Genomic DNA, 22,577 nt, shown 5'->3' with positions numbered 1-22,577 from the left:
AGACCACTGCTGTTTTTTAAAAAACACTCTAGAAACAAACAAAGCTAGCAAAAAAATATATCTTTGGCCAGTAAACACAGCTTCTATTCTGGCTGTCACAGGACATTCCTTCTCCAGCTCATGTCTAGTTTAAGGATGAACTTCCCATCCTACCCCAAATAGAATGTTGTCAGGCTTTCCTCCTAATTATTCTAATCCTATATGTGCCAGATTTCAGTTTTTCATCCATTGGATAAGTAATTTAACCATTTTGAAATTCATGTAAATTCAGTCAGGCCATTATCTCATATTTTAGATACATTTTTGGACATTTAAGAGTATTTCTAAAAGTATCTCGAAGCATGGAATAGTATGAACCTCATTAAAATAACACAGATTAAAACCAACTTATTTCAAAACTCTCTAAGAACATTTCCTTTAATAGACTTTTGCCACAATGGGCAATCTCACATTCACATCACAAGTGGAAGTCAGAAGCAGCTGTAGAAATTTAGGGTGAAGATACTGTTCAAGGTACAAAAGAGAATAGAACTGATCATCAGGGTCAAAGTGTGCACGATGTGAGGGGCACAAGACAGAACTGAAACAGAAAACATCTTAAAACCAAATATTGCCGAACAGATGACTGATTTAAGTACAAGTTCATCTACCAGAAGCAAAAACAGAACTTAAAATATGCAATAAAGGCATGTATCACACCATACGCACTCTAGCAGCACTGACTGAAGAATGCATATTTCCTCATTTGAAAAACATTAATCGAAGAGAGGACAGGGATAGCAGAAGAAAAAACAAAAGCAAATGCTACTCCTAGGAACTAGGCTTCAGATGCATGACAGGAAAACATACCCTTTGGTCCACAGGACTCAAACCTTGCGCAGTTTTCCCCTTCTTACTGTGCTGCAAATTGTCACAATCATACTCAACTTCAGGTTTCATTAGATCTCGGCAAAACGTACATATCCACTCTCCACTAAAAAGGAAAACATTCAGATGAGTTCTTAGCACTATTCACTCTTTAAAAATTTGCAACCATAGCAAATTAACTGAAATGTTGAGATTCTGAGAAGGCTTGGAGGTAACAGATATCACAGAGATATCCTACTCTGTATTCTTTAATGGCAGAGTCTCAAAAACTATATTGTATTTATCCAAAAGGAGGACAATTTCAATGTAAGATGATCCCTCTAAGCAAAAGTTACACAAAAGGGTAGGGTTTTTTAACTTGCTGAATATAACTTAACTTGCATGTGAATTTAAGATGGCCCCCTTTTTCTTGATAGCACTTCCCCCCCCCCCCAAAAAAAAGTCTTTCTTTCAGGTAAACAGAGTACCTTTCCCCCTCGGGCCTCTTTATATATTGTGAGCAATACTTTATTGATACCAATACCAATTATCTACAATTCCATATCTAAGACAAACTAAAAATAGGGGGGGAAACCCCACTATAATGTAAAAAGGCTTTTCTGTTGAATCAAAAATGAGGCCACTAAATTTCAGTTCTTGCCATGCTACAAGGCAGAGCTCATCAGACTCAACTAACATACAATGGCATCTCGCCCAAGAGGCATTTTAAACACCCAAGGACAGAGTTTGGCAGATGTACATTAGGTTCAAGATACTGGCCCTGTTTTCTGGATAGTGCTTAATTTGCCACTAGGGGCCTATTAAATTTGCACAGAAAGACATGGCTGCTGGCCATCAGAGGAGCAAAGTGCAACTGCTATAACATTAGAGTTGTCCATGGGTTAATAAAAGACAGATGTTGCTTATAGCCTAACTTTCTGAATAACCTAACAAGCCCCTGTTGTATAAATCAACAGCTTAAAAAAATACCTTGGAAAGCTGAGGAGAGTAGGTACATGACATGTGAGGTGGAAAACTTTGGGGCACTTTTCACAACATAACAGGTCTCCTCCATTTTGGCAAACAGCACACCAGTCTTCATTGGGATCATCCTCTTTGTTATTGCCTTCTGTTCCAGTCCTAGCTGATCGGTGCATGAGGCTGCGCACTGAAGATTTGCCATTGACAAGGCTGTGTCCCGACTGTTTGCAGCTTTCACTCAGGTTTCCTGGTTCAGTTTTAACATGGTTTTCTATACTTCCTAGAGCTTCTAATTCACTTTCAAGATGTAAGTTTGTGGAAAGAGGTGGAGTCAAGCTGCTCTCAGGACTGCTGAGCTGAAATAAAGGCACAAGACAAAAATCTAAGAGTGTTCCACCAGGTGTGTGTGTGTGTGTGTGTGTGGCATCCTACTCCACACTGCCTGCCTCTTATACCCACCTTGTCTCCAGTTTCTGTTCCTCCACTTACTATCTACTTTATTTACTTTGCTTTGGCTAACCTGCCTCCATGTGCCCCATCCTTTCTTGGCCCTATTCCCACTCAGAACTCCTTCTGTCAATGCTTTGTATGACAATCAACTCAGAAAGCTCTTGATAGTCATTCTACCATGTATTATATCTATCTCCCCCCCCCTCCCCCCGTAGATAATGAACTGTTAACAAGGCCTTAGTCTGTAATGAACATGGGCCTTGGGAGTTAGCAAGTATTTGCTCTCACAGACTCCCATGCAAGACACTGCGCAGAAGGGTCCTTCTTCCGACCCTTCTTTCCGCGATGCAAGCCAACAGAGGCTTTGACAAAACCCTTCCTTAAGACACTTCTGCTCACAGTGCTTACTTGTGGTTTCACCTGTGCACGGCAGTCAACACCTAACTTTTCAAAAGCCTTGATGCTTATTCATGCTTGGTGTTTGTGCATGTGGGGGAGGAGTTAGAAAGCCCCTGACCAGCAGCTCATTGGCAAGTGGGCTGTCATGCCCAAATGCAAAGGTGGAGGGAAAACTCTTGAGATATGCCATGGGCCACATGGAAAGCCCCTGGGAGCAGGACAAATCCCAGCTAACAATTTGGATATCCAGTTCCAAACAGAAACAATCATGGAAAAAATGGAATGCAAATGTTCTGCACTGTTTAACGTGTCATGTTTAATACTTATGCTTTGTTTCAGATTTCTGCAATCCTACTCTTGTTACACTGCTTATTCAATATCTTACCCTATTGATTGCATTGACTTACACTGCATAATCAGCACTATGCCTCAATGAGAAAAGCGTACTATAAATAACACTGATTAGATAGATAGATAGATAGATAGATAGATAGATAGATAGATAGATAGATAGATAGATAGATAGATAGATAGATAGATAGATAGATAGATAGATGGATAATTTTATTTATATCCCGCCCTCCACGCCGAAGCAGGCTCAGGGCGGCTAACAACATCATTCAAATTACCATTATACAAAAGACAAAGTTACATTTAACATTAAACATTAATATTAAAATTCTGATAAGTTTAAAATTAATTAATTAAATTGATAAAAGTGCTAATGCTATTTGTTTTTTATGATGGCGGTAATCATTAGTAATTTCTTTCTACGTCAGCGAAAGCCAGTCGGAAGAGGAAGGTCTTGCAGGCCCTGCGGAATTGTTCAAGGTCCCGCAGGGCCCGCATTTCCTCTGGAAGTTGGTTCCATAGGTTCGGGGCTACAGAGGAGAAGGCCCGATTGCGGGTGCATTGCAGCTTCACCTCTCTTGGTCCGGGGGTGGTCAACAAGTTTTTTCCAGCTGACCTCAGTGCTCTCTGGGGTTCATATGGGGAGAGACGGTCCCTAAGGTAGACAGGTCCTCGACCATATAGGGCTTTAAAGGTAATGACCAGCACTTTGTAACGAACCCGGTATATAACTGGCAGCCAGTGCAGCTCACGCAGTCCAGGCTGTATGTGCTCCCATTTAGGGAGCCCCAGCAAAAGTCTGGCCGCTGCGTTCTGCACCAGCTGCAGCTTCTGGGTTCGGTACAGAGGCAGCCCCATGTAGAGGGCATTACAGTAATCCAGTCTCGAGGTGACCGTTGCGTGAAGCACCATTGCCAGATCTTGGCGCTATAGGAAGGGAGCCAACTGCCTTGCCCACCTCAGATGGAAAAAGGCTGACTTGGCAGTGGCTGCAATCTGGGCCTCCATTGATAATGAAGGCTCCAGTAAAACTCCCAGACTCCTAACCCGGTGCGCCGCTTTCAGCGGCACCCCATCGAAGACCGGGAGAGGTATTTCCCCTTCCCGGGCGCCCCGACCCAGACAAAGGACTTCTGTCTTCGCTGGATTCAGTTTCAGCATGCTCCCCTTCAACCACATCGCCATATCCTGCAAGGCCCAGTCTAAATTTTCAGGGACGCAGTCAGGCCGGCCGTCCATCAGCAGGTAGAGTTGGGTGTCATCTGCATATTGATGGCACCCAAGTCCATATCTCCTGGCAATCTGGGCAAGAGGGCGCATATATATATTAAATAACATTGGTGAGAGAACTGCCCCTTGAGGCACTCCACAATCCAGTGTGCGCCTCCGGAACCGCTCGCCACCAATTGCCACCCTTTGTCCCCGATCTTCGAGGAAGGAGGAGAGCCATTGTAAGGCAGACCCCCTCACCCCTATATCGGCGAGGCGGCGGATCAGTAGCCGATGGTCGACCGTGTCGAACGCGGCCGACAGATCTAACAACATCAGCACCGCCACACCGCCCCGATCCAGGTGCCGTTGGAGATCATCTACCAGGGCGACCAGTACTGTCTCCGTCCCATAACCCGGGCGAAAGCCGGACTGGCAAGGGTCTAGGATGGAAGCGTCATCCAGAAAGCTCTGCAACTGCGACGCCACTGCCCTCTATTATTTTACCTAAAAACGGTAAATTAGAGACCGGTCGGTAGTTTGCCAATTCGGCGGGTCTGCTGTACTTTTTTTCAAGAGGGGTCGGACCAAAGCCTCTTTCAGGGATGATGGAAAGCGCCCCTCCGAGAGGGATCTATTTATGATGTCCCGTAGAGGACATTCAAGCTCCCTCAGGCAGGATTTAATTAGCCAGGAGGGGCATGGGTCCAAATCGCAAGTTGTATGGCGCACAGAGGAGAGAATTCCGTCAACTTCCTCCAGGCTGAGCGGGTCGAAATGATCCAGAGTTAAATCAGAAGACAGGCATGGGGCCTCGGGCTCATGTACTGTATCTAAGGTGATGGGCAGGTCCTGGCGGAGCGACATGATTTTGTCTGCAAAAAATTTCGCAAAAGCCTCACAGCCTATTTCTAATTCTTTAACGTTTGGTCTGCCCTGGGGCAGTGTAGTTAAATGTCCAATTATTTTAAACAATTGTGCCGGGCGCAAATTTGCAGACGCAATCTTGGCCGCGAAGTACTTCTTCTTTGCGGCCTTGACTGCCATCTCATACGACCTCATAAACGTTCTGTAGGATGTTCTCGCCGCTTCGCCACGAGTGCGCCACCACTGCCTCTCTAGTCGTCGGAGTCCTTGTTTCAACCGGTGTAGCTCCAGGGTATACCAGGGAGCCAGCCTTGAACGAGGGCGCAGAGGACGACGGGGTGCGATCTCGTTGATTGCCCCAGATAGCCGGTCTTGCCAGGCATCAACCAGGGCATCAAGGGAATCGCAAGGGGGCCAAGGATCCCGAAGAGCCGTTTGGAACCGTTCCGGGTCCATCAGGCTCCGCGGGCGAGCCAAAATAGGCTCTCCACCCTTACAGGGTTGTGGTAGCGTCTCCATACGAGCCTTGAGGGCTAAGTGATCCGACCATGGTATCGCCTCCGTTGCGATTTCATTCACTTTAATCCCGGCCGCAAAGATCAGATCTAATGTGTGCCCAGCTTGATGTGTGGGAGTCGTAACAAGTTGGGAGAGTCCCAGTGTCGCCATGGAAGACACTAGGTCCATCGCCTGAGTGGAAGCCGCGTCATCGGCGTGGACATTGAAGTCACCCAGGACCAGAAGCCCTGGGTACTCCAACGCCCAGCCGGACACCGCCTCCATCAGGGATGGTAAGGCGTTGGCCGGTGCGTTAGGCGGACGGTACACCAGCCAGATCGCCAACCTCTCCCCGACATCCAACACAAGGCCGACACATTCAACACCGTCGATCTTTGGGGCCAGGAGGGCCCGGAAGGAGTAAGCCTCCCGTATGAATACCGCCCCCCCGCCCGCTAATCCGCGACTGGTGGAAGACCGAGTAACCTGGGGGGATCATCTGGGAGAGTGCCGTTGTCTCTCCCTCTTGAACCCAGGTCTCGGTCACGCAAGCCAGGTCTGCATCCTGCCGAAGCAGGAAGTCCTTAATGGTCTCGATCTTATTATTTATAGACCTGGCGTTGCATAACACCAGAGTCGGACGCGGGCAAATTCTCTTGGTCCCCCTACTTGTCACGTTGGGATGGGAAGTAGATTAGAAGGGGGCCGAGCACTATTTTGTCTCTGTCTCCTTCTCTCATATCTCCGTCCATTCCCACTGTCATATCTTCCCCTCCCCAGGAGCACTGGAATCCCCTGACCGGTCATCCCAAGCCTATTCTTTGATGGTTATATTAGGTTCAACTGACTAATTTACATACACAGCACAGATCCCCGGCCCACCCCCGTCCTCGGTTCCCAATTATCTAGATCACCAAAATCTTTCCTAATTGATTAGTTAATCAACTCATTCTAGCACCACCAGTTCTGTGGGAGCAAGCTAGTGTGTCTCTATAATATTAATCCTTAGAGCTAGGAAGCATTCATATGTATTCCCAAGGTGACAGTCTAAATAAAATGCCTTTCCATGTGTAAACTGATGTCATGACAGAAAACAGTATTCCATGCTACCATTTGAACACATTCAGGCTGCTCCCAGATGAAAACAAATGTTAAAATGTAAATGTGCAAACTTTACTTTCTCAGAAAACATACAGGTTTTGCATTCTGCCTAAAATTGCCTTGAATGAAAAAATTTCCATTCATGAAGCGCTACATCCCTGCCTCCTGAGGCAGCTCCAAATACCCCCCACGCTGCTCTTGGAGGATAAGAGACCTTCACACTATAAAAGAATACCTTGAAGGACGAGTCAGTGGACCACCACAGTGGGGAGAGTAGACTTCACAAAATTTGTTTCCCCTCCCCCTTCCATCTATGGCACTTTTAAGGAGGGATCCATCCCAATACATGTTCAGGTTTTTCCCCCCATTACGTCACAGAATGGTATAATGTACAAGACCAAAAATAAGAGTCTTACCATGCAGGCACTCCTTCTGCCATCCTCTGATTTTTCATGCTTTACTGGTCCTGAGAAACCGCATACCTCTTCTTCTGTACCAGGCTCTTGTTTAACTTTGACATGGTCAGTCTTAAAACTAATATTATTCTTCTCAACTGTTCTGCCTGATGAACCACAGCTGGAAAAAGGTTAAACACATTTTAACTGCAGATCAAAACACACAAATGCTAGAATTGTGAGCATCAATAATTGCTTATGGGAGCATTAAAAGCTGAGTAATCTTTTTTAAATCCAGCTTGTTCAAGTCAAAAAATTCAGTTGACTGGAGACAAAAGACTAGTTTATCATATAAAAAGAAGACATGAAATAAACTTATGGACAACAGACTGATTGGGTGGGAATTTTGCAGGTCTAAACTATTTCCTTTTTTGTAGATTGTAACTATTATAGCCTTCCTCCCAGGTTTTAGGCATTATACCCATATTATTTATTTGCAAAATTATTTGCAAGATATAAGGAAGAATTCTGGTATACCAAGTAAAAAAGGTAAAGGTAGTCCCCTGTGCAAGCACCAGTCGTTTTCGACTCTGGGGTGGCGCTGCTTTCACAACGTTTTCACGGCAGATTTTTTACAGGGTGGTTTGCCATTCCTCAGTCATCTACACTTTCCACCCAGCAAGCTGGGTACTCATCTTACAACCTCGGAAGGATGGAGGGCTGAGTCAACCTCGAGCTGGCTACCTGAACCGTAGAAAGGACTTCAGTTCTTTCAAAGTGGATGACGTGGTCTCTTTCTTGAAGTGCATGTTCAGCTACAGCTGATTTTTCTGGCTGAAATAAGCGACAGTGTCTCTTGTGTTCAGTGAGACGGGTGTTGATACTGCGTTGGGTAGTGCCAATGTAGACTGCACCACAGGAGCAGGGTATTTTGTAGACTCCAGGGGTTGAAAGTGAATCTCTCATATCTTTGGCCGAACATGCACTTCAAGAAGAAGACCACGTCATCCACTTTGAAAGAACTGAAGTCCTTTCTACGGTCTCACATTATCATACCCGCCTGAACAGAGAAGCTATTGAGATTTACAAACATCAGCACAATTTTAACAGAAAGGAAGAAGGCATTTTCATTCACCAATCTTGCTACCCAGCTCTGCAAAACACCCTACAGACTATAAATTGCAGAAAGTCACAGAACAACCAGTACATTCCACAGAACAATCAGCACAGTCAACAACCATCTTCCTTATTCTTCACATCCCTTCCAACCCTCCCAGCAATTAACACAGAACAATGGTCACATTCAACAGCCAGTTTCCTTATCACTACCCTTCCAGGAATCCCCACCAAACAATGGGCACATCCACAAACCAATTGCCCTTTCACCACACCCCCTCCAGCCTAGAAATAGCAGCTCTCCAGCAGCCCTGGCCCCACTCAATGCACAGCAGCCAAGAAGGTCAGAGCGCCTGCTCCGGCTGCAACGCCACTGAGGATGTTCTCCGCAGCTGAGAACGAAACGTCTGGAAGGAAAACTTTCTCCAGTAGAACACGGCACTTGAGCCCGAAAGATTCTACAAACCCTAATGATGTTACCAGCCGTGAAAACCTGAAATCCTTTATTTGATAGTTCATAGTTCCTGAGCATAGCGATATTGGAACTGATACATTCTCCCTGGTGAGGAGTCATTTTAACAAATAGTACTTCAAAGGTATTCTAAACAAAACTATGTTCCCAAGCATTCTTAACATGAAGTGTTACTTTTCACATAGCACCTCCCGCTTATCTCTCTGTGGTTCTTGATCTCACAGGCATGGCTCGGCTGCCATCCCCAGAGGCATTTTATCTTCAAAGGCGAATTGCCTTTGTTAGTTCCTGGGACAGGAATTCACACCACTGTTAGTAAATACTAGGCTTCTACTTTGATATGCAAGGTTGCTTCCCATGGTTAGTAATACAGGTTAGAAAATGGAGTCAGTTGAGCTAAGCATTTCATTACATTCAGTTAAGCTAAGCATTTTAATACAGTAGTTTTCCAGAGTCTGACATACTGCCCTCCCTAAGCTCTTGCTCGGGGTTTGTCTAGGTGCAGTAGGTAAAATCTCTTAAGGAAGAGAGGGGCTCGTAGGTCTGATGACTTGACCCATTCATCACAGCTTGGAGGGAAGTACTTCCAACGGACCAAATAGTACAACACTCCCCTTTTTACTTTTGAGTCAAGCACCTCCTGCAGCTCATGATTACTCTGACCCCTTCACTTGAATAGGTGTGGGCTCTTGAAGGCATGGGTGCCATGACGTAACTCCAGGATCTTTCTGAATAAGGCTGCAATGGAAAACAGGGTGAATTTTACTAAACATTTTAGGCAGTTCCAATTCTACAGTTACTTTGTTTATCACCCTTTTGATTTTGAATGGGCCCAAGAATTTATACGCCAGTTTCCTGCAGGTCTGTGGTAACGGCAGATTTTTTGTGGACAAAAACACACTCTCTCCCACCTTAAAGTTCCATTCTGGGGAGTGCTTTTTGTCAAAGTACGCTTTATAGTCTTTTTTAGCCACCTCCAAGTTCTCTTGTATGGCTGCCCAGCCTTTCTTAATGTCTTCCCACCACTGCTGACAGGAGGTAGGTGGCGCTGTCCCCTCCTGGCTAGGCAGCAAGGGGAAGGGCTTTCCTTCGTAGCCATTCACTATCTGAAATGGCGATGCTTTGGTGGAGCTGTGTAGGCTGTTGTATCCATACTCTGCAAACGGAAGCAGCTCTACCCATTTTGATTGCTGATAGTTTACACAGCAACTTAGGTATTGCTCCAGAAGACCGTTCACACGTTCCGTCTGCCCGTCTGTCTGTGGGGGGTAGGTGGAACTCAACTCCTGCAAAACTCCTGCCAGAAGTTGGCAACGAACTGCGGCCCGCGGTCACTAATGACCTTGTCCAGAAATGAGTGTAGTCTAACAATATGCTGGAAGAATAAATAAGCCAACTTCTTGGAAGTAGGGAGCTGCTTGCAAGGAATAAAATGCACCTGCTTTGAAAACGTGTCTACCACCACCAGAATCACTGTCTTCCCCTGTGAAGCTGGGAGCTCCACTATAAAGTCCATTGACACCACCGACCAGGTTCTCGTGGCTGTAGAGGTTGGTTGGAGAAGCCCCGGTGGTTCCCCCCCCCCCCCTCCGTTTCGCCATGATACAGATGGGGCATGATCCCACAAATTCAGAAATGTCCTTTTTCATTTGTGGCCACCAGAACTGGCGATTCACTAGGTGTAAAGTCTTCATGTAGCCGAAATGGCCAGCCAGTTTGGTGCAGTGACAATGCCGTAATACCTCTTGGCGGAGAGCTTTGGGCACATATAACTTCCCCTCGTAGTACCAGAACCCTCCTTCTCCTTTAACAATCCCCTCCGGTCTTTCTTCTCCCTCCTTCTCAGTTTCCTCAATTAGTCTATTGCCCCCCCAGGGCTCCGCTTGCCCCGTTTTCTTTCCAGACCGAGTGGTCACCCCTCCAGCCACAGCTGAAGGGGGAATGAGGGAGTCTATGACTTCTTCCCTCTAACTCTCATGTTGGGGTAGTCGAGATAGTGCATCGGCTAAGAAATTTTTTGAACCGGGGATGTGCCGGAGGGTAAAATCAAATTTTGCAAAAAAAAATCCCGCCCACCGAATTTGTTTGGGGGTCAATTTCCGGCGACCCATGAGCGCCTCCAAGTTTTTATGGTCAGTCCAGATTTCGAATGGCACTCTCGCCCCTTCCAGCCAGGACCGCCATGTTTTTAAGGCAAATGTGACTGCAAACGCCTCTTTGTCCCAGACCGACCAGTTGCGCTGCTCTTGTGAGAATTTTCGAGAAATATAAGCGCACGGTCTCAACCTCCCGCCCTCGTCCTTCTGCATTAATATGGCTCCGACGGCTACATCGGAGGCGTCACATTGGACCATGAAGGGCTTTAGTTCATTTGGGTGGGCCAGCACTGGTTCACTAGTGAACAGTCTTTTTAGCTCATCAAAAGCCACCTGGCATTTGGTTAACCAGGGCAGCCGGGCCCCCGGTTTTTTGGCTTCGGGCCCCTTCCCCTTAGTCTTGAGCAAGTCCATTAGGGGCAACATCACCCTTGCAAACCCCTGAATGAACCCCCTTTAAAAAATTGCGAATCCGAGGAAGGATTGGAGTTGTCTACATGTCCTCGGGGGTTCCCAGTGTAATACTGCTTGAATTTTGGCTGGGTCCATTGTAAGTCCCTTCCAGGACACCCTGAACCCCAGGTAATCCAATTCCGTTTGGTGGAATTCGCATTTGGACAGCTTTGCGTATAGCTTATGCTGGTACAGAGTGGAGAGCACCTTCCAGACTACCTGCACATGGGAGCGTAGATCTTTCGAATAGATAATGATGTCATCCAGGTTCACCACCACCCCCTTGTACAGGTACTCTCTGAGTACTTCATTTTAAAGTTCATGAAGACCCCGGGGGCTCCTTGTAACCCAAAAGGCATTACCAAATACTCAAACTGTCCCATGGGTGTATTAAACTCCGTCTTCCACTCATCCCCTTCCTTGATTCTTACTCTGAAATAAGCATCCCTCAGGTCCAGTTTTGTGAAAATAGATCCCTCTGACACCATGCTCGAAAGGTCTTTTATCAACAGGATAGGGTAGGCGTTAAGACATTGAAATCCCGTTTATCCCGCAAAAATCTGTGCAAAGCCGAAGGCTCCCGTCCTTCTTCTTCCGGAAGAGGACTAGGGCGGCGTGCGGCGCAGTGGCAGGCCTACTAAAGCCCCGTTTCGAATTTTTGTCGATAAATTTCCTTAACTCGGCTTTTTCGGCCCACCCCATTGAATACAGTTTGGCTTTAGGTAGCTCTTCTACTGGGATCAGTTCGATCACACAATCAGTGCTCCGGTAGCTCGTTCGCTTCCTCCTCACTAAACACTCTGCGTAAATCCCGATACTCTTTTGGGATCGATCAGACCTCCTCCACCGACACACACATCTTTTCGTTTTTGGGTGGAGGGGTCGGCCCCCACTTCCCTTGCCAGTGGTGGTAGGTACACCTCCGGTCAGTAAAGTCCATGGTTGGCACCCCGCACTGTATGTCCGGCTGGTGTCGGGCGAGCCAGCCCACTTCCAGCACCACGTCGAAAGAGGAGAAAGGGGCGATGACGAAAACTTCTACCTCCCAGTGTTCCTTTATCCCCACGGGTAAACTCTGGGTCTCCTCCGTGCACGACTCCCCCCTCATAACTGACCCTTCCATTTGCTCGAATTGGATTGGCAGGGGAGTCCTAGACAACCCCAGCGCGTCTACCAGTCTTGGGGTTATAATTTCTCGGGTGCACCCTGAGTCGATCAGGGCCCGGGCATGCATAAACAGCTTGAGTTTGGGGTTTAACAGAGTCAATGGTACAAAGAGTAGCGCCCCAGATATTCTCACCCGTAATGGTGCTGTTAGATCCATGACCTGCCGTCCGGCACCTTTCAGTGCAGGTTGCTCTCGTTTCCGCCAGTTCTGGTTCTCATGGCTCCTCACCTGCGTCGTCGATAATTGTAGTATCCTCATCAAGCGCCAATAATGTGGCGGCGCTGCCCCGACAGGGCTCTTTGGATTTTCCCTGGGTTCTCTTTGTCCTGCTGCCATCGGTTCCGGGTTCGGGGGGGGGGGGGGGGGCTCGAGGCTTCTTGGGGCAGTTGGCGGCCAGGTGCCCCAGATCGCCACACCAGAAGCACTTACGGCTCTGCATCGATTTGGGGGTTCCCCCGGGTGCTGGTGTCTTCGATTCGGCTTTGGCCCCCAGCCGAACCTCTCGTCCCCCCTTGCTGCATCTGCCGTTGCAGGGCAATGTGGTTCATGTTGGTCTCGACCTTTCCTGCCAGCTGTATCCACCCCACCAGCGTGGCGGGGCGGGCTTGGTGGAAGGCCCAATCCAGCAGGCTCCCGTTGAGACCCCGCTGATAAGCCTCGATCCTCATTCGCTCGTTCCAGCCCCTGACTTTGGCGCAGTGGGCTCTGAAGTCAGCCGTGTACTCCCTCACTGACTTCGACCCCTGCTGTAAGTTGTGCAGTGCGGTGAGGGCCCTAATTTCTTGGAGGGGGTCGCCGTACTGGCGCAGCATCGCTTGCAAAAACCCCTCCACACTTGTCAGCTTGGGGGCCCGGCTCTCGTACAGGCTCATGTACCATCGTCGAGCTGCGCCTTTCAATTTTGACCCGAGGTAATCCACTCGGCTGGGTTCATCGGGGAAGGTGTTCCCCCAATAATGCATATAACTGTTGCCCTGGATGGTGAAATATTCTACTTACTCAGGGTCGCCATCGAAAGTTATGTCCAGTCCCTTGCCTCGACCCCCGTCCCAAGGTCCGGGCGCCATAGATCTTGGGGCGAACGGCCCGAGCGGCCAGCCGGGGGGTGCGGCCGGGACTTGGGGAGTACCGGTGGTCCCACTGGCCCCGGGACCACTGGTTGCCCCACCGGCGCCGGCGGGACTGGTGGCCCCGCTGGTTCACCCTCCGGGGGTGCCGGGGGGTCTGTTTGTGGCACTGCCGGATTGGGCTGCGGTGCCAGTGGATCAGGCTGGGGAGCGGGTTGGACGGGCACGGGCCATGCCTGCGCTCGCATCTCGTCCAGCTGTCGTTGCACCTCTCTGGTGATGTGCACCGTATTGTCCTGGATCTCGTTGCGGAGCTCTCTCACCCAGTCTCGCATCTCATTTCTCAGTTGTTCGATGCCTCCTTCCCCTCTCGGGGCCCAGCCACCTTCTCGATCACGATCGTCCCCTCGGCCCCGCTCCTCCTCGGCCTCATCCCTCCTCGGGGTACCGTTCCCACCTAGGTCCAGTCTAGCGAGTATGTTCTCGTAACGCTCCGCCACCTCATCCATTATGGTAGTCAAGGTGCAGGGTTTCCACTTCTGTGGGGTGATGAAGAGGGTTTGGAAATGCAGCGGAGATCCTCCCGTCCGTCGAAGGGTGTTGACCCCGGGCGGGGTCCTCGGCTCTTCCACAGGTTCTGTAGGTTCTCCATTATCCGGAAATTTTGAAGCCATCCGGCTTAAAAGTTGCCGATTTGGATAAACCAAAGAATTGGATCAGTTCCAAAATGTCAGACGATGGAACCTCAAATCAACCAGACTTCATTGGATACAAAGTTTAAGGCTTTATTTGATAGTTCATAGTTCCTGAGCATAGCAATATTGGAACTGATACATTCTCCCTGGTGAGGAGTCATTTTAACAAATAGTACATTAAAGGTATTCTAAACAAAACTATGTTCCCAAGCATTCTTAACATAAAGTGTTACTTTTCACATAGCGCCTCCCGCTTATCTCTCTATGGTTCTTGATCTCACAGGCATGGCTAGGCTGCCATCCCCAGAGGCATTTTATCTTCAAAGGCGAATTGCCTTTGTTAGTTCCTGGGACAGGAATTCACACCACTGTTAGTAAATACTAGGCTTCTACTTTGATATGCAAGGTCGCTTCCCATGGTTAGTAATACAGGTTAGAAAATGGAGTCAGTTGAGCTAAGCATTTCATTACATTCAGTTAAGCTAAGCATTTTAATACAGTAGTTTTCCAGAGTCTGACAATGATAATGGTACAACATGATGGAACGGCAGAGGAGGCCAACCAATCTAACAAATGGACACCCGCTGCCTCATCCAAAAGCCTGGTGGAACAGCTCCGTTTTACAGGCCCAATGAAAGGCTAGCAAACCAGGTAGGGTCCGGATCTCCATAGGGAGCTGATTCCACCAGGCCAGGGCCAGGACTGAAAAAGCCCTGGCCCTGGTAGAGCCAAGAAGGGCATCTCTTGGGCTGGGGACAGTTTTTAGGTCCATACATGATTTTTAGGTGGATACATGATTTTAAAAAGCCTTAACCGTTGTTAAACCAAACATTTTTGGGGTTATAGAAAATTCATTCATTTCTCAGTAAAAGTCAACAAGACCTCAGCAACTATTTTTCAAGCCATATAACTCACCTGCCTCTACTACCTGTACTGGAGGTACTGGGTGGCCTCACAGGGATGTGAGAATTCGATAAACCTAAAAGGAAGATGAAATGTTTACGCAAACATGATGAAAATCATATAACTGCTCATTTATAGAGCTATGGAGAATACATTCTAGACCAGGGATGTCAAGCTTATGGCCCGTGGGCTGCAACCAGTCTGCTCAGGGTTTTAATCAGGCCATGGACTCTTTTCTCCCACCTCCTGTCCTCACCCTTTGAAGCTCTGAGGCTGCCGAAGTTCCCAACTCCTTCTCCCTTGTCTTTGCCTGCTTTAGCAGGAAGCTCTTCTGGGCCTGCAAAGAATGGAGTAGTTTATCTGGACCCAGAGACATTAATGGAAAATCCATTCCACATTTTCCTTGCCACTTTATCTGTGGTAAAATGTATTTAAATGGAGTGGAGCTCAAGTAGTTTCACTTCCCAGCATTTGTATGGCCAGCTAAAGCTGTTGCTGACAACCTGCAAATAAAAGGTTGATGCTCTGAGCCAGTTTGTTTCTGCTGAATGGACCGGAGAACTGGTGCCTAGTGAGTACTCTAACCTGGGAACCCACAGCTAAAGGGGGAATATTGCACAGGAGAGCCATTGCCAATCTGAGGAGACCTGGGAGAGAAGTCTGCAATACTCAGTCATTTCATGTTTCCCTAAGCTCAGAACATTTTATATTTTTAGTTTATATTTTCACTTTCTGCTGTGATCCTTGTGCTTTTTCTGGATGTTTTATTTGAAGAACTGTATTGCCAAATCTCACTATTCCCCCAACTTTCCATTTTAAAGAAGACTGCAGATTTATACCCCGCCCTTCTCTCTGAAACAGAGGCTCAAAGCGGTTTACAATCTCCTATATCTTCTCGCCCCACAACAGACACCCTGTAAGGTGGGTGGGGCTAAGAGGGCTCTCACAGCAGCTGCCCTTTCAAGGACAACTTGAAACAAAATATCATGAGAGCTTTAAGCATATTTCTATTTTAAGTAAAAATAATATCTTTAATTGTGTCTGTCTGTATTTTTATAAAGTTTATCTCACTGCTACTGGGATTACATTTTATGACAGCCCCACAAAGTTCCATTTATGTCAGACTCAGTCCTCACAACAAATGAGTTCGACACCCCTGTTCTAGACAGTACCACCACTGGAAATAAAGATTTCCATAAAGCAATTACCTTCTGATAAGGAATTTTCCCCTTTATGAACTACAGCAACTACTTCATTTAGAAGAAGCCATAATATTCCATGCTGAAAATCCTTTCTAATTTTAATTTTCTGATTTATTTTATTCTAGGATGACTACATTATTGCTATTTTGTTAAATTATTATCCCACCCTTCCTGCAGATAGGTCTCAGGATGGCTTACAACAAATGGTAAAACCATTAAAAACAGATAAAACACTCTATCAAATAAATAAAAAACAGTAATAAATCAGAAGAACACTGTATATGCATGCATGATACATTGAAAAGGAATTGCATTCTCTTATATGCTTACAAGATCTGGACCTGGAAACCCAAGATGGATGTATCGATATGTCGTAGCAAGTAACAAGTATTTTCTTGCGAGTGAGAAGCTGAGAACTTGTGCATGTGCATCTAAAAGTTCACCGGTCACTATGAAAGTTGACTTACATATGCAGAATCTAATCTTAGCGCTGGTAATGAACTCACAAGGGAAAAAAACACTCCATTCTTCGTCTTCTTTTCCCCTCCCTCCCTCTTTCAGTGTCTGTAACTGTTTACTAACTGTAGACTATTCTCCGTCCCTGTAAGGGGCACTAGGTTGTACTCCCTTTATTATATACCACCTTAATTGTAAGAATTGTTTAAATATTTTAAATTTATAGATATTGTTTTATGCATATGTTGCTACCCACTCCGAGCCCTGTTGTACAGGGGAGGGTGGGCTATAAATTAAATAAACAAATAAGATGAATAACAGTTGAACGGGTGCCATTAAAGAGGGACTCAGGGTCATTTTACAAATTACTAGCAATAGTTTTTGAAAAGACTATCAAACAAGGATAAGACTGTAGCAGTCTCACCTGTCCAGATGTATAGGAAAAGGTCAGTATGTTGAAAGTTCCCCTTCCCTGTATTTTTCAGTTTAAGGTATCTGAATAGAAGTACAACTAGCCAAATAGAAGAGACTGAATTTTTAATGTTTATTTATTATTTATTTTATTGAATTTATATCCTGCCCTTCCCATGAGCAGGCTCAAGGTGGGTTCCATCATATATATACAACAATAAAAACACAACATTAAAATTCCACATTATAACACCAAAAATTCAACAGATACAATCAGAGTTGATCAATCAGGGCCCTGGGGCCTAGATTTGTCATGGGTATCAAATTCTGGGAAGGTCCACTTTGGCAAAAATACAGTTATAAACTGTATTTAATACAGAAGCATTATGGCAAAATAAAGCTTATCAGCTCCATACAAGCCACCTTTCTATAGTGTGCTTGCCACAGGGCTTAGAGCCAGCAGTTAGGAAGTAATATGGCTCTAAAGTTAAGATGCTATTTGGTTCCTTAATTATTCTGGGCAGAAAGCATAGGGCTATGATTTATGACACCACACTGAACTTTTGCAACTAAAACTCAGAAGGTAAGTAGTATCCAGGCAGACAGACCTTAAATGGTTTACTGTTACAGCACGGACTGTCCCACTCTTCATAGCAAGCCCTGTCCAAAATCATATGCTATTTATAAGGGGGGGGAAGTCTATCTATTTAAAAACTGCTATTAAAGTTTGACTAAATTCTGAACATAAAGAGCACATATACACTGAACAGTAAATGTTTATCAGCTTTATTATGGACGTTATAACAAACAGGTGGATGAAATTAATGACAGGAAAAGTAAGTTGGTTATAAAGTCATCTGAAAACACCAGTTTTCTTAGTCTGCTTGGAACATTCATTACTGTTGATAACTGCTGGTTGTTTTCAGCAGATGTTAAAAGTACATATTATCTCTCTTCCATCGTACCTGATGAGCCTGGAGATAGAGCTGAAGGTCCAGGGGAGGGATTCATGCTGCTTATAGGCTGGGGGGGCAGGTGGCTGCCTGCAATATATCTGCTTAGTAAAGTATCTAAATTACTGGAACCAGCATCTTCCAGCTGAAATAAAAAGACAATTACATAGTGATTGTGTCAGCTTTAAATGCAGCATACTAGAAATGAAATATAGAGACTCGTTTGTACTTAGTAACAGAGGAAAAAGCAGCTGAATGCTCAGTTTTTATGATATTTCTATGGATAAATACTAAGAAGAAACCAGGTTGATCCTAAATGTTTATACTAGATATGTGCATTCGGATACTTATGGTCTGACTATATATTCATACAATACCTTATTTGTACTTTTCAGATATTTGGGTATCTAGAACAATATTTGGGTTTTCAGGAATACTGGTAATTGGATCCCAAAAAATTCTGGATATATTCAGGGTCAGCACTTTAAGACTCCCAGACATGTTTTTTTTCTGTTTTACAGAACTCTCAGCCAACAGGGGTTGGAGGAAGGCAGCTATCCTGGGCAAAGAGCTCAGGAGGATCATCAGAACTGCCTGTACAAGCATGACCATTCTCTCACAGTCCTCCATGGCTCTCTAAGCATGGGCACAGAGGTTAAAAAGCACATCTGCAGCTTGACTCCATTTCAAGGACATGACCTTAGAGTCAAGTGGGTATTTATTTATTTATTTAGGATTTATATCCCGCCCTTCCCACAAGTGGCTCAGGGCGGCTTCCAACAATTAGTCGAACATAAAAATTGAACAATATTTAAATATATAAACAATTAAACATTTAAAACAGATAAAACCTTAAAAACTAATAAACAATCCAAATATATATAAAACAGAAGTCTGGCAAGCTACATTGAGTTCTCATCTTAGCTAGGTGTAAGCTAGCCGGAAGAGGGTCGTCTTACAGGCCCTGCGGAACTGAACAAGGTCCCGCAGGGCCCTCACCTCCTCCGGCAGCTGATTCCACCATGTAGGGGCCATAACAGAGAAAGCCCTTTCTCTGGTGGATTTCAAGCGGGCTTCTTTTGGCCCAGGGATAGTAAGGAGATTTTGTGTTCCCGACCTCAGTACTCTCTGGGGAACATGTGGGGAGAGACGGTCCTTCAGGTAGACAGGTCCCAGGCCAGTAGCCGATGGTCGACCGTGTCAGTAGCCGATGGTCGACCGTGTCGAACGCAGCCGACAGGTCTAACAGCATCAGCACCGCCGAGCCACCCCGATCCAGGTAGCCATGTTGGTCCAGTGACCCAACTTTAAATTTGAGTCTAGTGACACCTTTAAGATCAACAAAGCTTAAGTATGTTTCAATGTATCTAAAGAAGTGTGCATGCACATGAAAGCTTATACCCAGAATTAAACTTTGATGACATTAGAGTGTACATGTTTGTGTCAGTGCATAGCCAGGTCTAGCTGGCTGCTTTGGTACTGCCTTGCCAGATTTGCTTGCCTTGGATTCTCTGGTTTGACACTGCTTCTATTGGGCATGGTTTCTTTTTGCATTTATGTGTGTTCAGTATCAACAATTCACTTCCAAGCTATGGCAACCATATGAATTAATGACCTCCTGAAAGTCCAATTGTTAACCTTGTTTCACTTTCCAACCTATAGGATAAGAAAAACAGGCAAACAGGAAGTGTTTCCATCAGTGCTAAAAAAACAGGCTAAGGTCTGCCAACAAAGACCTTATGCCAATTTATTTCAAAACACTACTGAAACGAAAATATTTTTAGTGCTGATCACAATGGTGAACAAAAATAGTTTAGGCTACCTATTGGGCTTTATCAAAAAGGCACTCATTTTATGAAAATGTCATTTTATTTAGAGCCTGCATAGGAGAAATAGCCCTGTTGAGTTTAAAATATCTGCTAGCATTTTAATTTCAGAAAAGAATACATTCAGGAAGACTGGTTAGCAAATGGAAACAATACTCTACAAATTCCATAGTCAAAATGGCTGAAAGTCAGATTCAGAATACTGAAACATTCATGTAATCAGTTAATTTTGTAGCACATTGACTCACATGTGCACAGAATATAAATATACACAATAGAGCTGTGCATATATTGTATGTCGTACATGTAGTAAATTAAATAAATTTTCTCCCATGACAAACATGGATGCAAAGCTGGTGGAAAAGGTCAGTAAGTCATTTAGAGATGTATGCCATGGATAGGAGGATAATGCTCAGCTCTATTTAGCACTTCCAGAGGATCCCAGGGTGACAGTAGAAACAGGTACCTGGAGGCCTGAGATAAATGACAGCTAACAAATTAAAATTTAAACCCAACAATATGGAGGTGTTACTAGTGAGGGGAAGGTTTGACTCAGGAACTGGGATGTGCTGGAAGGGGCTGGGTGGGGACTTTATTGTTTGGAATTCTCTCACTAACTCTTATTCTGGTTTTTAGGAACTGAAATGTTTTGCTACTTAATTTGGTTTTATCTATTTCTGGAATGTAAATTGCTGTGAATTTCCCTGAGCCCAGCTATTGGGAAGAGTGACTAAAAATTCAAAAAAATAAATAGCCCCCTTGACGGCCTTTGTGAGGGCAGAATGGTGGGATATAAATTTTGGAAATAAATAATATTGCATTTCTGTCTAATTGTATTTCATTTTGAATTTCAAGGAAGAAAAGCAGACTATAAATGAAGTAAATTGTTATAAATGAAGTAAATGAAAATGAAAAAGGCCAAAGGTGACCAACTTTATTCTAAAGTGTGTTAAAACTGATCTCCAAGAATATAATTGTAGAATTTTTGAAATATCAACATATTTTTTATATGAAAGACATGACAGCCAGTGTGGTGCGGTGGTTACATTGTACTAGGCCTGAATCCCTGTTTTGTTGTGGATACTTGATGCATGATCTTCACATGTTCTCAAACTAAGCCACCCTCACAGGGTGGTTGTGAGGATAAAATGAAACCAAGGAGACTGATGTATGCCACTTCAAGTCCCCACTGAGGAGAAAGAAGTAAAATGGTAAATTTAAAAAACAATCCTAACCATACTTCAGACTGCCATATGACACGAACAGGGAATGGAGCGTCTCCCAGCAAGAAAACCCACACCAGCCCTTGTAGGGAGATAGCACAGTATGTACCAACAGTTTTAGAGCAGAAAAGTAACTGATAAGCTGATCTGCCCACAACTTTCTACTCACCCCATGAATGACAACAGACTGGTATAGGTATTGTGCTCTCTCACTCAAAATGAGCTTTGCTTTGCTAAATGTGGGTAGTGAAATAAAGGTAAAAGTAGTCCCCTGTGCAAGCACCAGTCATTTCCGACTCTGGGGTGATGTCGCATCACGATGTTTTCATGGCAGACTTTTTACGGGGTGGTTTGCCATTGCCTTCCTCAGTCAGCTACACTTTCCCCCCAGCAAGCTGGGTACTCATTTTACCGACCTTGGAAGGATGGAAGGCTGAGTCAACCTTGAGCCAGCTACCTGAACCCAGCTCCCGTCGGGATCGAACACAGGTCATGAGCAGAGCTTAGGACAGCAGTACTGCAGCTTTACCACGGGGCTGCTGGGTAGTGAAATTGTATACCATAAAAATAATGCTGGCTTCAGTTTAAACTGGTCAGTAACAAGCCTGCTTGGAATCACTCCCCCTCCCTCACTGCCCTGTCAGATAGTGTTCATATGGGCACTTTCAGACAGGGCCACCAAGAGGGTAGGACAAAATTGTATGGGTCCTAAGTCAGTTTCAGGGCCTAATAACTTGAACATCATGCTGCATTCACTGGCAACTGCCCTGAACCACACACCCCAACAGCCAACATCATGAAGATTCCCTGGGATGCTGCCACTCTTTTGGCTGTGGGTCCATCACAATGACAAGAGGTTCAGCTGTCCTTATCTTCATCCTATGTAGTCAGCCAGCAGCCACCTTCACATGCTGCTGACACTGTGCACTGGGGAGGTGTCGCATGTTCCTTCTTGTCCACAAGGCCAACTGCATAACAGCAACCAGACCCTGTAACCCATTCATTCTCCTTCGCCTTGCATCTTCCTTGCAGAAGTCTATCATCTCATTGCCAGGAATACTGCCTGTTTCCTGTCCCATTTCCTCAGCTGCATAGACAGGCTGTGTTACCCCAATAATGGAATTGCTATATTGTAAATAATCAGAGCTGGAGGGAATGGAAGGAGTTCTAAATTATCTCATACCCTAGAGAAGAATACGTTGGAGGGGGCAGGGCTAAAATCTTGCATTGTGAAGCTGAAGAGGCAAAAGCTGTATCAGCTCAGAATGAGCATCAGAATGAAGGAAACACAGATCAGTGCTTCAACAAAGTAGTGGGAATTCCGGTTAGTTTTGCTAACTGATGAGGAAAGAGGCTTGGCTTGCTCTTCTGCCTTTAACAGAAATCTGATCTACAGAAATCAGCAAGTGAAACTTTTTAAAAGAGCAGAGAAAATGTTT

The 22,577-nt window shown here is 45.4% G+C and overlaps 1 protein-coding gene across 5 annotated transcripts in view; it reads right to left on the bottom strand.

The window, feature by feature from the left end:
- The window catches only part of TRIM33 (tripartite motif containing 33), a 104,015-nt gene that overhangs the window by 11,042 nt on the left and 70,396 nt on the right, over positions 1–22,577 (bottom strand). For all 5 annotated transcript variants that reach the window (XM_060231191.1, XM_060231189.1, XM_060231192.1 and 2 more), the window contains exons 12-16: positions 18,102–18,234; positions 15,080–15,143; positions 7,119–7,278; positions 1,837–2,183; positions 850–973 (exon numbers count right to left, since the gene is read on the bottom strand). In XM_060231191.1, coding sequence (XP_060087174.1) covers positions 850–973; positions 1,837–2,183; positions 7,119–7,278; positions 15,080–15,143; positions 18,102–18,234 — 828 coding nt within the window. The remainder of the gene's footprint in view (positions 1–849; positions 974–1,836; positions 2,184–7,118; positions 7,279–15,079; positions 15,144–18,101; positions 18,235–22,577) is intronic.

This window comes from Heteronotia binoei, chromosome 2 (genome assembly GCF_032191835.1).
Source record: "Heteronotia binoei isolate CCM8104 ecotype False Entrance Well chromosome 2, APGP_CSIRO_Hbin_v1, whole genome shotgun sequence".
Classification (NCBI taxonomy): Eukaryota; Metazoa; Chordata; class Lepidosauria; order Squamata; family Gekkonidae; genus Heteronotia; species Heteronotia binoei.
Note: the sequence above shows the minus strand (reverse complement) of the source record. Positions and strands in the feature narration are given on the sequence as shown.